A 15042-nucleotide genomic window follows, 5' to 3' on the forward strand; every position below is an offset into this window, starting at 1 on the left:
ACATGAGAGGAGGCATCCTTGAAGTGCTTCTTGTTAATGCTGAAGGCATTAGACACACAAACCTTATTGGTATAAATTCTCTTCTTAACTGTCTTTGTGCAAAGAATGCTGCATTTTTTGTTGTCATTTTTTCTCCTATTAAAGACAAAATTTTCCCTCCATTTTAGAAATCACTAACAGTTTGAATTTGATCCTATCATCATAGGAACCCCATCGTATTATGTTGTTATCGAATGTGGAACTCAAGTACATAGAAGCAAAGTATCATCAGGTTTAGCTCATGCTGTTGTTTTCCAATATGTTGCTGTATTCGTGGAAACCAAATGCTAGTAATGATCAGGTCATCCAACTGCTCCTATTAACAAAGTTTCATTGTGCAGGTGAAGATGATAAGGCTTGGTGGAATGAAAAATTCATATTTGAGCTCCCTTTGTCTGATTGGAAAAACTTGACTCATCTCAAAATAAGAATCATGGACACAGAATTCCTCAGAGAAAGTGCATTTATTGGTGAAACAATGTAATGTCTTTTCCTTCAGCCATACGAGGTTTATTATACTAGAATTGATGCTATGTTTTTGCTTCCTCTGAGGTTTGTTCTAGAATTAAACCTTTTAGGAGCCTAAGAGTAGTAAATATAAGGAGTGTTCTGCTCAAATTGGTATGGACATGGTGACTAACATGGTGAACAATCCAAATCTCTTTTAAGTTTCTCCAAAAGATTAATCTGTTGTGTTTGATCCAATTTGCATTGCAGGATTTACCTTGGTGGAACAGTTTTAGAGGGAGCCGAGATTTGGATTGTTCACCATGTCCATACCAATTTTAGCAGCACACTATTTTATTTACTACTCTTAGGCTCATAAAAGATTAATCTATTGTGTTTGATCCAATTTGCATTGCAGGATTTACCTTGGTGGAATAGTTTTAGAGGGAGCCGACAGAGACTTTATAGAAATAAAACCGGCTCCATATAATGTGGTGCTTGACGATGATACCTACGAGGGCCAGATAAAGATTGGGATTAAGTTCATTACAAATGTAAGAATTAATGGCAATAGATTAAAGTCTCATCGTAATTCTTCTTGTTGATTTTGCATAATTAAGCAGACACTAACTTTTGCAGAAAGAAGTAAATGTAGTAGAGTCAAGAGATAACATTGAAGAGGAAAACGAACCAAGAAAATCCATATGTAGCACCCTGGTCAAATTATGGAGAATGTCGAGGGGAAGCTCTTGTTTTTCTGCAAACGAAAGGACTCAAACAGTACGCAGAAAAATTAGATGAATCGTAGAGATGTTTGATGGGGAGATGAATCAAAGCAAATTCATGCAAATGTTCCCTTTTTCCCATTTTCTTATATGTTTTTTAACATTTGATTATTGTATCAAACATTGCCAATCATGTTCGAAGTTGGTATTAGCATATTTCAAGCACGTTGGAAGTTTTAGGTAGTTTTTACTTTGTGGCTCTCTCTCTCTTCCTCTCTCCAAATGTATTTAACATAACAAGGAACGAGTATCAGCTCCAGAGATCTCTAGGACAATGGCATCTTTTTTTTTTTTTTTTTTATAAGTAAAATGGCATCTTTGAAAGAGATAGGATGTTTTATCTCCAACATAACATAAAGGGGATGCCAAGACCTCAAGTAGGTGTGAACTCAAGGTGGTTTTTAGACAATGCTTATTCCTTAGTACGGAGTATGCAACCACAATTACCACTCAAGGTGTTGTGCCTGTCATGAATTTTCAATTTCCAAAACTTTTTCCAATCTAACGTTAAAAAAAGCGGTTTCATCAAGCTGAGTTCGAAAATTTAGCGTTTGACTTAGAAGGTTTGCAAAAACAAAGTACCACTTGGGTAAAATTCTTCCCCCAAGTATACTCATAATATCGCTTTGGAAAGCAAAATCAACAGTGTGAAAAGCAAAGTAGTGAACACACGTTGTGTACTATCGAAGTCTATCCAAATGGGGCTAAAATAATAGGACAAAAGTGACGTTTCCACTTAAAATTATAGGAGCCAAGAAGCCTCAGACAAGTCTGACTCCTCACGCAAACCCACAAGGAGGTTACTATCAGGATCCCATGTGAGAGACACAGAAAGCTGAGTTCTCCAACAGCAAGAACAACTCAGCGCCTAAACCTAGACGTTCATATAGCACACATTTGGAATGCATTTTTAAGAATTGAAACGAGGCCCAAAGGTCCAGAACTAGAGGGAATTCCTTATTCGGTTTTCTCAAATTAGAATCAGTACCACAGGAAAAGTAAAAGAAAAGAAGAAGAATATACACTCAATAGGAGCATGGACAGTTTGCTTAATTAGTGCACAATGCACTTCGAACCACCCAAAAAAATAAAAAAATAAAAAATTACAACGTTCTAGATGCAATTCATTCCACTTAAGAGAAGAAAACGGTCTTAACCATGTTATATTTCAAGAAAGAATGGAAAGATTTTTATCAGTACACATTTTTCTTTTGTGGTGTTCAAACAACTCCTGCAATGACAACAGACGAGAGCGAAATGAGCATTACCCTTTCCACCAGTTATTGATTTATTTCTAGTATAATCAACAGCGCTGAACTGAAATTACAACAATAAAGTATAAACAACCTAGGCATAATTCCACTTCTAAGCTAAAGGCAAAGTGATCAACCCACCAATTACTACTACACCTTCTCTAGTCCAATTGGAATCAAAATGTGCTGTTTCTTTGTTTGTAAAGCATTCTCCTCAAAGAAACCCAGCAAAATCAAGATGAATTCATGTGTGAGTATAAAAATGAATCAGAAAATATCAACAACCACCATTAAGAAAAGCAATGGATTCCATGCCCATAAGTGCAAGTGAGAGCAAAACCTGGTCAGGGTGAGGTTCAGAGAAGAGAAAACCCCAGGTTCCTGGGATGAATTTCGAAGCTGGATGGCATAGCTGCAGAGTCATGAGTTCTATGCTCTACATTAGCACAGCTATTGTTTTAAAAACAGAGAACCAAATACAAAGAGATTAACATAGCAAGAACGAGGTGTTAATGAGCAAATATGATCTCAGATTGTACCAAAGCATTAATCCCAAATAAATGGCAACTAATAGGATTGACATGGCAACCAATACCAAGCTGAACATTTCAAGATTGTTTACTCCATACAGAAGAGGTCCAACATACCTGGGATCTCTCCAAAATACTAAAGTAAGGCTCCATTTTGAGCTCTTTCTTTAAATTAACAGGTAAAATTGACTTCAAACCCACTCCACCCCTCTACAGGCCTTCATTTTTTAAAAGTAAATTTAAAAAACTCTTGATAATACTGAATGTAAAGACGTTCATCTGTTTTATTAAAAGTCAGACTTTAGATGTGAAATTGACCATAAACAGCCCAGCGCCCTGCGGTGATCCATTACTGCATCAAAACTATCATACACGAACAGTATATGAATCGTCCATCAAAGATGACACTCCCCAAATTTAATTTTATATTCAAACTAGCTGATTTCTGAAAAGCACATCACAATACGAGTTCTAAGGATATGATAAGCACAACAAACCCAACAAGGGAAAATAAGTATCAAATAATAACTGATAATAGTAGTTTTATGGCACAGCTTTAATGAGGGTAAGTCTAGAAAAGCACCAGAGACAACAGCGATAATAAGTAAACATGAACTACAGGAAAAATTAGCTTAAGTTCCAGACCCTTCATTTCAAAATTACAGCAATATATTTGCACAAAAAGTTATACAGCCATATGTTCATAGTGTTTGCCATTCTGTCAGATGCATCCACAGATTGGCATTTTACTTCTTTGAATGCTCGGACAACTCAAAATCGTTCTGAACAAAAGCATACGAAATATTTCTCGGTTCCATAAAGATTGTTCACATTGAAAAGGCACAAATATAAAGAAAGGATAACTCTTCACCCACTTTTTTATACTAACATTCCAAACTAGCCTTTAATTTAAAGGTGCAAAGGCACATGAACTCAATACAATTATTGTGAAGACAAAAGGTATTTTCCTCCACCACAATTGAGGGTTTTTTAAATAAAGAGGTCATTTTCCTCCAAAAAAAAAAAAAATACAAAAGGTATTTTGGAAAAAATAACCAATTAACTTCTTGTATTTGGCTTGTCTTGTATATGTCTCCTTGAGCTGTGCCTTTCGCATTTTTCAATAACATTCTCAATTACATATAAAAGAAATTCATGTTTTAGCAATGGGAAAAACACTTTAAGACACTCATAAATGGAAAGGTGAGCCCCCCTTTCTGGAAGAAGAGAATATGTAAACTTTCAATGCACACGCACGAAGCAAAATTGTTTACACATAGCTTTGCATGTAAATGTGTGTGTACATATACAAATGTATATATGTTTATATGCATAACATGTGGAGATGTGCATGAGCATTTGCCTGCATGCGCGCGTGCACACGTGTGTGTGTGTGTGTGTGAGAGAGAGAGAGAGAGAGAGAGAGAGAGAGAGATCAAACCAAAAATTGATTGATGAGCGTGGAACCGCTACAGATCATTCTTGAGATATTTTACTGAGATCAATTGGTAAAGTGAAACAATATCTCTATATATACAAGCACCCCAAACTGAACTTGGAAAATGCAGTCTGTATGGGGGTGATTTAAGGGTTAGTAGTCAGGAAGGCCCGAGACTCAATCCGATGGGCTGTGTTAGAACATTATCTTCAAACTTCTGTCACAAGGACCGCAAAACCCCAACAAATATCCCTCTCAACAGTTTCTTTCATCATCAAAAGCAAGAAAGGCAATGCTAATCTTGATGCCAATTATGCATACTAAATTAGAACCTTCAATTACGTGCTGAGAGATAGATATACTCCAGCCAAATTAAGAATGAAGTAATCATGTTATCAGCTATCATCATCCATGGCACCAGTGTAGGTGAGGTCTGTCCGCCTCACCCTCACTGCCCCCTTGAGCCAGCTGGATGCTCGAAGATTACCATGGTCACCACTACCTATCACAGCAGTGTTACTCAATGATGGCCCACAGCCTGCGCCATCTTCCAAGAGAGTCCATGGGTCAATTTCCATATCATGATCCAGCTGCAAGAGCGAAGGCTTGAATTTCCCTGAAATGTTGGTTGCAGTTCGTGCCAAAAGACCCATATTCCTCTGAGGAGGGCATGAATGAGCTCCAGGTAAGGAGATGCGGGATTGAAGCAAAGCAGGGCCAGCAAAAGGAACAGATGGTGGCTGGCAAGAGACAGAGAAACAAACAGAAGGAAGAAGAATAGGCATTGCAGTCTGAATTCGCAACCGAATTGTGTCAGGCAGTTGCATCCGATACAAGTCATTCTGCATTGGTTGATAACATGTAACACAGAAAGATCATTTTAATCCACTTGACAATGTGGTCAACTTTAATAAATGAAGATTGGGGGAAAAAGCCTGGGGACTAAGTATAATAATTTGAAGATAGAGAAAATTAAAGGAAAGAAAGAAAGAAAGAAAGAAAGAAGAGAACTTCTACATATGCCCGGTATATGTAGTTGATCCTTGCCATTAAGTGTTGAGGATTATTTCCTTTTCAAGTATATTAGAGATATTGATAATCACTGTAACACATTATACACATTGTGGATACTAAAATTTGATGGATGATCTACGGGAGTTTGGATCTCCAATGTGTATCTTCATAAAATTAATTATTCTTGGACCCCGAGTGTATACTGTAAGACCACTTTTTACAGACAACTTTGAGTCACGTTATCTGTGCAACACATCTACTAACACATTTTGGTTTTTTCCTACTTTTTTTTTCATTTTATTTATATATGTTTAAATATTTATTTGGGACGGGGTGATAAGTAGATGTTTCTTGATTAACATGAAGCTGGATTCAAACCCAGGCCAGTACTACCCAAGGAAACACATTAATATTGAATGGTATGCTCTAAAGAATCAAACCTGCAGAGCCTCTGCTACCTCACAATCAAATCCAGGAGATTCTTTGGTAAATTCATTGCTTGACTTGGAGTCAGGCTTTGACCTCAGCCAACTAGGCTGGCAACTACTCAACAACCCATGCAAAACCAACAGTAACCAATCAAAGAGACTATCGCCAGAAAAACCTGCCAAGGCTGCTGAAGAAGCTTCTGCAGAGGACTCCACCTCCATCTTGGTTGCATGGCTGTGTTTGATAAAATGAAAGGTCAGCATCTTCATACACAACTCGATTTCCAAGGAGACGAAGTATTATGGGGGCAAGCATTTGCCTCATATTCCGCCGTTCCCTGCCAATTTCATATAAGAAACTCAGCCATAATTGTGTGTCAGCTATTTCATTCTCTTAAAATATTAATGAGTTACTCATAAAAAAATATACTAATGAGCTTCTATGCACAACCATTAGCAAGAATCCAAAATTGATTTGATCATGCAATATAACCAATTCAGCAATAATACTCTATGCCACTACCATAAAAGTAACAGAGAACCTCTCTCTTTCTTTTCGAGTGTATGAAATAATATTCAGTGGCACTTGTTTGACATCCTTTGCGAAGCATCGAGGGAAAAATTGCTTCAAGCACATACTTACCTACTGTTAAATAGAACAGATTCATTTAGCAATCGGGAGGTGAAATCTCAACCATCAGAATGTACAGGTCCCAGAACAGAAATGAGGGAGCATGAAAACTACTCCTAAGCAGTACATCATTAGTCAACCTGCCAAATCAAGCTCATGGAATCACTGAATGAAAAATGTAGAGAAACACAGAGAAGAAGGGACATGATCCCTTCGTGGGCACATTCAATCTTTGATACTTGCATCTTCTCCTTTTCGCCAATGATACTCTCATCTTTTGTGGAGCAAATCAGGGGCACATTCAATCTTTGAGAGCTCTCCTTTGTTCTGAACATGTCTCTAGTTTTAGAGTGAATCTTACAAAGTCTGAATTGGTGCCAGTGGGGGCTGTCCCCAATGCGGTGAATCTAGCTCATCTCTTGGGATGTAACATATCTTCTCTACCTATGAAATATCGTGGCTTACCATTGGGTGCTTCATTCAAATTGGAGGGGATTTGGAACGCTATGATTGAAAAGGTGGAAGGTAGAATGGCTTCTAGGAAGAGGTTATACTCATCTAAAGGGGGTAGGTTTGCTCTTATCAAAGGTACCATTTAATCTAACTACATATTTTTTGTCCTTGTTCCCACTCCCCACAAAGGTAGCCAATCGTATTGAGAAGCTACAAAAGGATTTCCTGTGGGTGGATGGGGGACGACTTCAAATTCCATCTGGTGAACAATTGCTTGCACACCAATATATGGGGCTGGCTTGGGGATCTGTAATTTGATGAAGTTCAATCAAGCTCTATTGGGTAAATGGTTGTGGCAGCACCAACAAGAAAGGGGGGCTCTATAAAAGTCAGATATAGATTCAAAGTTTGGGTAGGATGGTGCTCGAATGTGGTACGTGGACCATATGGGGTGGGTTTGTGGAAACAAATTAGAAAAGGGTGGGAGACTTTCCTACACCATGCACATATTGAAGTAGGTGATGGTTCTCAAGTCAAATTTTGGCACGACAAATGGTGCGGTGAACAAAGCCTCGAAGAAGCATTCCATGACATTTTTTACCTTGTACGGAATGATGCTTCAATAGCAGATCTCTTGGGCTTCTCTCATGGCTCCCCACAATGGAATGTTGATTTCATTAGGGTAGCACAAGAGTGGGAATTGGAGGTTATCACCAAGTTCCTTGTCTTACTATATTCTGCCAGGCTGACTAAGGGCACCATAGATAAGATCAGTTGGAGCCCCTCCCAGAAAGGTAGATTCACAGTTAGATCATTCTACCGAGTACCAAGTTCTAACTAGCCAGGGTATGACACCTTTTCCATGGAGGAATATATGGAAGATGAAAGCTCCTCTGAAAGCAGCTTTTTTTTGTTTGGACAGCCTCCCTAGACAAGATTCCTACTATAGACAATCTGAGGAAACGTCAAGTAATAGTGTTGGACTGGTGTTGCATGTGTAAAAAGAATGGCGAATTAGTAGATCACATGCTTCTACATTGTAAGGTGGCCAGGATCTTGTGGGATGATTTTTTTGTAGGAATTGGATTATCCTAGGCCTTACCTTGTAGGCTAGTGGATTTTCTAGCAAGCTAAAGAGGACTCTAAGGCAATCTTCAAGTGGCAACAATATGTAAGATGGCCCTTATGTTTATGTGTTGGTGCGTTTGGCGGGAGCAAAATAAAGAAGCTTCAAGGATTGCGAAAGGACAAAGGATGAGCTTAAAGTTCTCTTCTTTAAAACCTTGTTCTTATGGGTGGGGATCTTTAATTTTAATGGTCTAAATGTCCATGATTTTTTTCTACTTTCGGTTGTAAGCCCTAGTTAGGTACTTCTCATGTATACGTTCTGTGCACTCAGGCTTTGCCTTCTTTTCTTATGAATAAAATTCTTGATTACCTATAAAAGAAAAAATGATTCCTTTATGCCTTACGTGGTATATTTGGTTTTAGAGGATTGGCTGGTGTTTTGAAGAACGGAACGCTAGGTGGACAAACTTAGATGTTTCTTTTTCAACACCTTATTTCTTTGGGATTCGGCCATTGTATTCAATGTAACTACTGCTCACCATTTTTTTTTTTCCTTTCTCTAGTTACTGACTTGTAACTAGGTTTACTCATTTGTATACTTCTTGTGTACTTGGGCTATGCCTACGTACTTATCTCAATAAAATTTTTTGTAAGGTTAGATCAGGAAGAATATAACTGTTTGAAGCAATGTGTCAATAAAAAAGGAAAATAGCTATTTTGTAAACCTTACAAAAAAGGGTATTGGTTAGAATTTAGATCTAATTATTATCAATATATGGAAAAAAGCGAGAGCAAAAGAACTTAACAAGTGATTCAACACAACATAATTGGTGAGTGACAACTGCAAAGGAGTAAAAATATGTGAACAGATTATAGTAGAAAGGATTCGGACTAGCAATGAACCATACAGGCAACAGGTAGTGCATGCCAAAAATGCAAAAAGCTACTAAATGAAGACTAAATAGTCCTTGTATAATTACCCATCTGCACAAATGATTGGAAGAAATCTGAGGAGTAACTGTAAGCGCAACGACATAGAAGCTCGCAAAGCTGCAGGGGAGGGAGGAGCAGAGTTCGTTGTGCCTGTAGGACGTCTAGCTAATCCAGGACTGCCACCTCTTATAACTTTGCGATTATTTCCTTTGTTTACTGGTCCTTCAATTCCAGAAGGCATTGTCCCTGCCTGCTTACTTGCCCCACGAATAACTGCATTTATTTGTTGGTCAATAGTATTAAACTGCTTGATTAGATCACTTGCAAAGGTATTCCGTGATTCATCAGAGCTTCGATCTATACAAGGAATAAGTAATTCAATGAGAGCCTTCTCAGTAACTTGCTGCTGGCGGACATTGCAACCTTCCATGTCCAATTTTTTAGTAGACCCTTTTCCATACTTTTTTGAGTCTGTTCCCTCTTCAACAACCTCTCCTTCTTCGAAAGAGGTGACTTCAAACTTCTTGCCTCCCCTCTTGGAATCAGATCCAGAATTACACCAGCCCCAAGGCTTCCAAAACTTGGCCTTTGATGAAAAACCTTCATTCTTAGCAATACTAATTAGCCTTTGTCTGATTGTTTTCCGACCAAAAAGAACATCTGGTCCTCCTAGGAACCATTTAGCTTGCAGCAAGATTGAATCTTCCAATGACTGTCCAAAAAGATGAACCACCTCTGAAAAAAGAGGTGCTGCATCAGGTCGGACCAGTAATCTTGTGAGGATAATGGTAATAAAATAGTTCTCATTCTCAGAAGCAGCAGCTTTTCCAGAAGGCGAGGATGACCGTAAAGCATCCACTAAGGACATATTATGGCTGTCAAGTTTTTCAAGGAGTGATTGTTCATTCAAAAGAAGCCGGAGCTCCACCCACTGCCAATGTAATTTTGCAGGTTGCAGGGTATCCAAGGCATGCACGAGCTTGTCCAGAAGCTTTGTTTCTTTATCTGAATATTGAACTTCTGATTCACCATGTCCGAAACTCCAATTCCCATCCTCCGGTACAAATAGTGACTGTGGCATTTTACAGTCAATGATGGTATTTAGGAAGAGCCTAGCACGGAGAGGAACAAAGGCCATGTATTTTAAATGGATATCTGAACCATTTAAATTTAGCATGGCTGCAAATTCAGCATCAATAGCATCTGCAGCAACAAGATCATAGAAACCGCAACTATCCCTCAAACATACATCTCGAAAAGGCAAGTGTTTTATAGCATCAACTATGGCCACTGTTAAAGATTGATATAATTGGTTGATGTCTTCACGGTTTGCAAGGTTTGTGTTCACAATGAATGGCCACCACATGAGAAAGCAAATATTGAATAGGCAGGTACAAAGACTAAGCTAAGAGGAAGCATTCGCTGCATCCGTGAAAGAGCCAATATGCATGGTTCACCCAAGAGTTCTACAATCAATCCATCACAAATAGTTTTACAGTTTCCAACAAGCAGCCTAAACCAATGCACTTTAACTTCAACCGAGTTATCCACCTTTGGAGCCCCAACTGAACGGGCATTACCATTTGCACTGGATCTTGTATTCTTCACAAATTGAATTACATCCAATCCTTCCTTTAAGCGGAGGACAGTCACCATTCTCTCCAGGCTAGTAACCCCATGAATAACCAGCCCAATCACAAGTGCAGAAACAGCAGATGCGATTTTTGTTGCTCTTCCAAGTAGTTTTGTAGAACTGTTCAAAACTTCATTAGACATGTTTGTTTTAGAATCATGAGCTTCCGGAGACAGTTGAAACTGTGTGCGAGATGCCTTTCCAGGTGAAAGAACTCCCGCAAGAACTGAAGAAGCTTCTGTTGCAAGAGCTATCTCAAATGCACAGCTTTGGCACTCTCCAAGAGCTTCCTTAAGCAGGCGTAGGCTTGTTATATGGATGCGCAAAATGTGCCTAGCAAAATTCAATGACCCTGTAGCAGATGAAAATTTTGCATTATTAATGCCTGAAAAATCAGGCATTTTCGCTATAGTTGGTCCAACATTGCCAACGATGGCAGAAACAGCAGAAGACACCAAAGATGGATCCCCTTCTTGAGCAGCACCACCAGTCTGCCTAAAACAGTCCATTATTCCCGTAACTATTAGTTGAGCCACCTGATCCCCGTCATCCCACTTGTCAATGACGGGACTTTTTGGTGGACCAGCAGTCAAAAGCTTTCTATCTTTACCAAGGAAGTAGTGAAAGGTATCCTCGATATGGTGTTGCACTATATCTCTCATGTTCATACCAACTCTTGATAACCGACCTCCACCGACCATCTTTTGACGGAAAAACTCATTAAGATCTTCAACTCCTGCAGGAACCCCAAGTGTAAACCCCAACTCTCCATCCGCTGACCGTCCAGCTTCAAGTTCAGAAAGAAGTCTCTTATCACATGCCACCTTGAAATCCTTCTCCCATTCTATGACACTACCCACATTGTCATATTTTTTCAACAGATATCGAGCATATAATAGGGCTGCTGAACCTGAAACTCTTCCATTTGAGGCCATAACTGCTGCCGCACGATGCATTGTGGCTGACAAGGTTTGAGGAATAAGATCTGTTGCAACGAGTATGTTCTCATACCTGAACCAAATTAATATTTAGGAATATAAGACAAGCTAAGTTCATTGCATCCTCCAGTACCAAGATATAGAGAAGTAAGACAAGTCATGCATCATCACAGCACCAGATATAAGTAAGACAAGCCACACACAGAGATGAGCAAGAAGAAATATGCATAGGAGAAAAGAATTTTCTATAATATGCAAATTGCTAAACAAGTACATGCTGAATTATCAATGTCAACGTGTGCCACAAACACCAATAAACTAGAACAAAAGAAACTGAATAAGATGAGTTCAAAGAAACTAGGCTATCGAGGGGAAGAAAAGTGCTCAGAGAAAGATGAAAGGAAAATGGATTTTTCCAACCATGAGAATGTTTTCTCCGGAAAAAAAAAATAACTTATTTGAGCACAATGGGTTCTAGCTGAAGTTTAAAATGCTTGCTACATTTTTTTTTTTTTTTGACAAATGCTTCATAAATCTAATGAAAGAAATCTTGGAAAGCCCGACCTGGAGATTGGTGCGATTAATGACAGAAATATAATGGCAATGTTTGGTTAGCATTTTTTTAATTTTTCAATAACTTTTAAAAAGATCCTGAAATTCAATCCAGACATCTTCCAATCTCCAAAAAAAAAAACAATCTATTTCAAATTTCTTATCTAATCATTTGTCTAGATTTCAGTGAAAATTACAAAAAACGAAAACAACTTTTACAAAAACCAAAACAAAAACTATAGTAAAAGATTATGTTTTGATAGTTAATCAAGATATTTTATTCATAAGAAAAGAAGGTATAGCCCAAGTACTCGGGATGTATACATGAGAGCACTAAAAAACTTAAGTGCCGTTTGGATAGTGAGTTAAGAGTAAAGTTGAAAATTGAATAAAATATTGTTAGAATATTATTTTTTAATATTATTATTGTTTTGGAATTTAAAAATTTTGAATTTATCGTGTAAGAATTTGGAAAAATTGTAATGATGAGATGATTTGAGATGAAATGAGATAAAACAATTATTGAATCCAAACTGGGCCTTATATTCAAACGACTTTTCAACTCTGCCCCATCCAATTTCACAAACCCCAAGACAAAACATAGTTCAAAAAAAAAAAATTTATTCAAATTTTTCTATATACTTTCACAAAAACAATACATCTCAAGAAAATTCTCAAACATTCTCAGATTTTCTCTTTAACTAAACACACCCAGAACTTCCCAGAAATGCAAACCTCAAAGATGTTGATAAATGATTGCCAAGCCAGTTGGCAATGAAGGAAAGGGAAAAAATCATTGCCAGAAATATAAAATTATTTGATTTAGCTGAAAGAAGTGGATACCACCTTCGGAGGGACGACAAAAGAAATGCCTCCCCTACTTCACAAACTTTGTTGTCCACATTCCTCGGTAGCATCAAAGCATTCCTACCAGCATGGATTGTAGATTTGGGGCTACTAAGTACCTTTGGAAACAACCAAAGGAGAAATTTGGCTGCTGAAACTAAATCATTGGTAAGATCCATAAAATACAGTATAGCAGATAGTTCATCCTCGCCAAGCTTCCACCCTATAGAGCTCCTATCATCAACAGGGGTGAAAGGCCTAGCAAACTGACGAACCTTGACCAGAGTCTTTTCAGTCTCTTCAACAAGCTTCCTAACAACAGTCATTAACCAAACTATAATGGTCCTCTTCTCTCCAAAACGCAGCTTCTTTAAAGTTTTTCCAATAGCCACAATGTCTCCACAAGCGTTTGTTCTAATTCCACCAATTGGCTTAGGAGTCTCATCTTCCATTACAGATTTATGGTGAGGGCAGCTTACCCTATTATCACATAAGTGACTTGTTGATGCTCCCTCACTACCCTCAATCCTAGCAGCCACTGTTAATTGAGCAAGACTTTGAGTCTTGCGCAGAGTCTTCTGCCGACTTCTGGGGACTTGCTTGATTGACTTAAGTGGAGCATCAACTTTGAAAGACTCCAAAGATTTAGACCCCTTCCTTGCCCACCATGTATCTTCATCATCTGAAGGAATAGGTGAATGAACTTGAAAACATGAGTTCCTTTCCTCATGTAATTTGTGTCTCTTTGCCCTTGGACATTCTTCACATCCGGGTGTACCTTCCATCAGATCCATCTTGTTACCAAGTGACCCAAAAGCCCTCTTGGCACTCTTTTGAGATTCATCAAGTCCTGTATCCATGGATGAAGATGAACTGTTCGGGAATTGCAACAGGACTGAGATGGCCACCTTCAGCTCCTCAATGTCAAACCCATGTTTAACATTTTTAGCGGGTAATACATTGGATGATGACAGAGCAGCTTTCCTCTGCCCAACCGAAGCTGGGGAAGCACCATCCTTTCCCTGGATCGGCTTCCGAGCTGATATATTTGCAGTTTTAGAGTTCTTCTGCTGATCAAAAAATAATCCACGGAGTGCAAGGCGACGTTCAATTGAGTAAATATGCATGACCTCCAAAAGATGTGGCCCTTCAGTAATCCCTGCTTCTTCCAAAGCATCACAGATAAATAGCCCAGGCAATTGCTTCAAGATTCTGTAATGTCTCTTTCGTCTGTCGAGATCAACCTGTGGCCCATTCATATCCATTATTCCACTTACTATCAGCTGCCGCACATATGCTTGGGGTAAAAATATGCCAGCACGTATCAGTTCCACTATGAGTAGCTGAAGGCGCTTGCAACCTTCTCCATTGCTTACTTCATGCTGATCAATCCAACAGACTATGATATCATGCAAAGAGCCAGGGCTGTCAAATATATCTGAATTTACACTGCTTCCACCCATACTTTTAAAATTGTCATTAATTTCAAATACATTTCCAACAGATGTCCTGCCAGAGTTCTGCTGAGAGGAACCTCCTCCAATGCCACTAACACCAAGGGTGCTTCCACTCTTGCCTCTAGATGAACTTTGCAAATCTTTTATCTTTAGCTTTAAAATTCGTACTGCAATATATACCTGACAAAAATCTTTTCTGCCTGAGAACTTAATGTTAGTAGGTGCAACAGTCCGAAAATCCCTGTAATCACATGTTGCCCACTCACAAAGAAAAAAGATAGAACAAATTAAGGACAAATTCATAGTCCCAATCCACTTCAATGATGACCTTAAGCATTGGCTTACTTCTGCAACCCAACTTTTAGCAATAGCACCATCCCAGTGATCTTCGAATAACAATTTAGAAGCCTCTCTGACATCTCCGTGTACAACAGATTTATCTAAGGACTGAACAGCTTTAGCCAGATTATGACCCAGATAGCCAGGACTTGAAGCTTTTGCAAGAGTATCTGCACAATTCTGAATAGAAGAAACAACGTTATTGAAGGCCAAGGATTGATATTGAGCATCAATAGCATGACTTTTGTGCAAGGAACT

General features: G+C 38.6%; 2 protein-coding genes across 2 annotated transcripts in view; one reads left to right on the forward strand and one right to left on the reverse strand.

The window, feature by feature from the left end:
* The first annotated feature begins 2 nt into the window (after positions 1 to 2).
* On the forward strand, positions 3 to 1252 carry LOC122298787 (elicitor-responsive protein 3). Its single transcript, XM_043108648.1, has 4 exons — positions 3 to 69; positions 206 to 271; positions 381 to 519; positions 905 to 1252. Exons 1-4 carry the CDS (start codon positions 3 to 5, stop codon positions 1089 to 1091), a joined length of 459 nt encoding a protein of 152 aa, XP_042964582.1. The 3' UTR covers positions 1092 to 1252.
* A 3233-nt stretch (positions 1253 to 4485) lies between these two features.
* Positions 4486 to 15042, reverse strand: part of LOC122298770 (mediator of RNA polymerase II transcription subunit 12-like) — a 38919-nt gene continuing 28362 nt past the window's right edge. Inside the window, 6 exon segments of the mRNA XM_043108632.1 lie at positions 4486 to 5334; positions 5947 to 6166; positions 6168 to 6272; positions 9067 to 10387; positions 10390 to 11663; positions 12989 to 15041. Of these exon segments, the coding sequence (XP_042964566.1) occupies positions 4888 to 5334; positions 5947 to 6166; positions 6168 to 6272; positions 9067 to 10387; positions 10390 to 11663; positions 12989 to 15041 (5420 nt within the window). The 3' untranslated portion in view covers positions 4486 to 4887.

Source organism: Carya illinoinensis, chromosome 2 (genome assembly GCF_018687715.1).
Source record: "Carya illinoinensis cultivar Pawnee chromosome 2, C.illinoinensisPawnee_v1, whole genome shotgun sequence".
Classification (NCBI taxonomy): domain Eukaryota; kingdom Viridiplantae; phylum Streptophyta; class Magnoliopsida; order Fagales; family Juglandaceae; genus Carya; species Carya illinoinensis.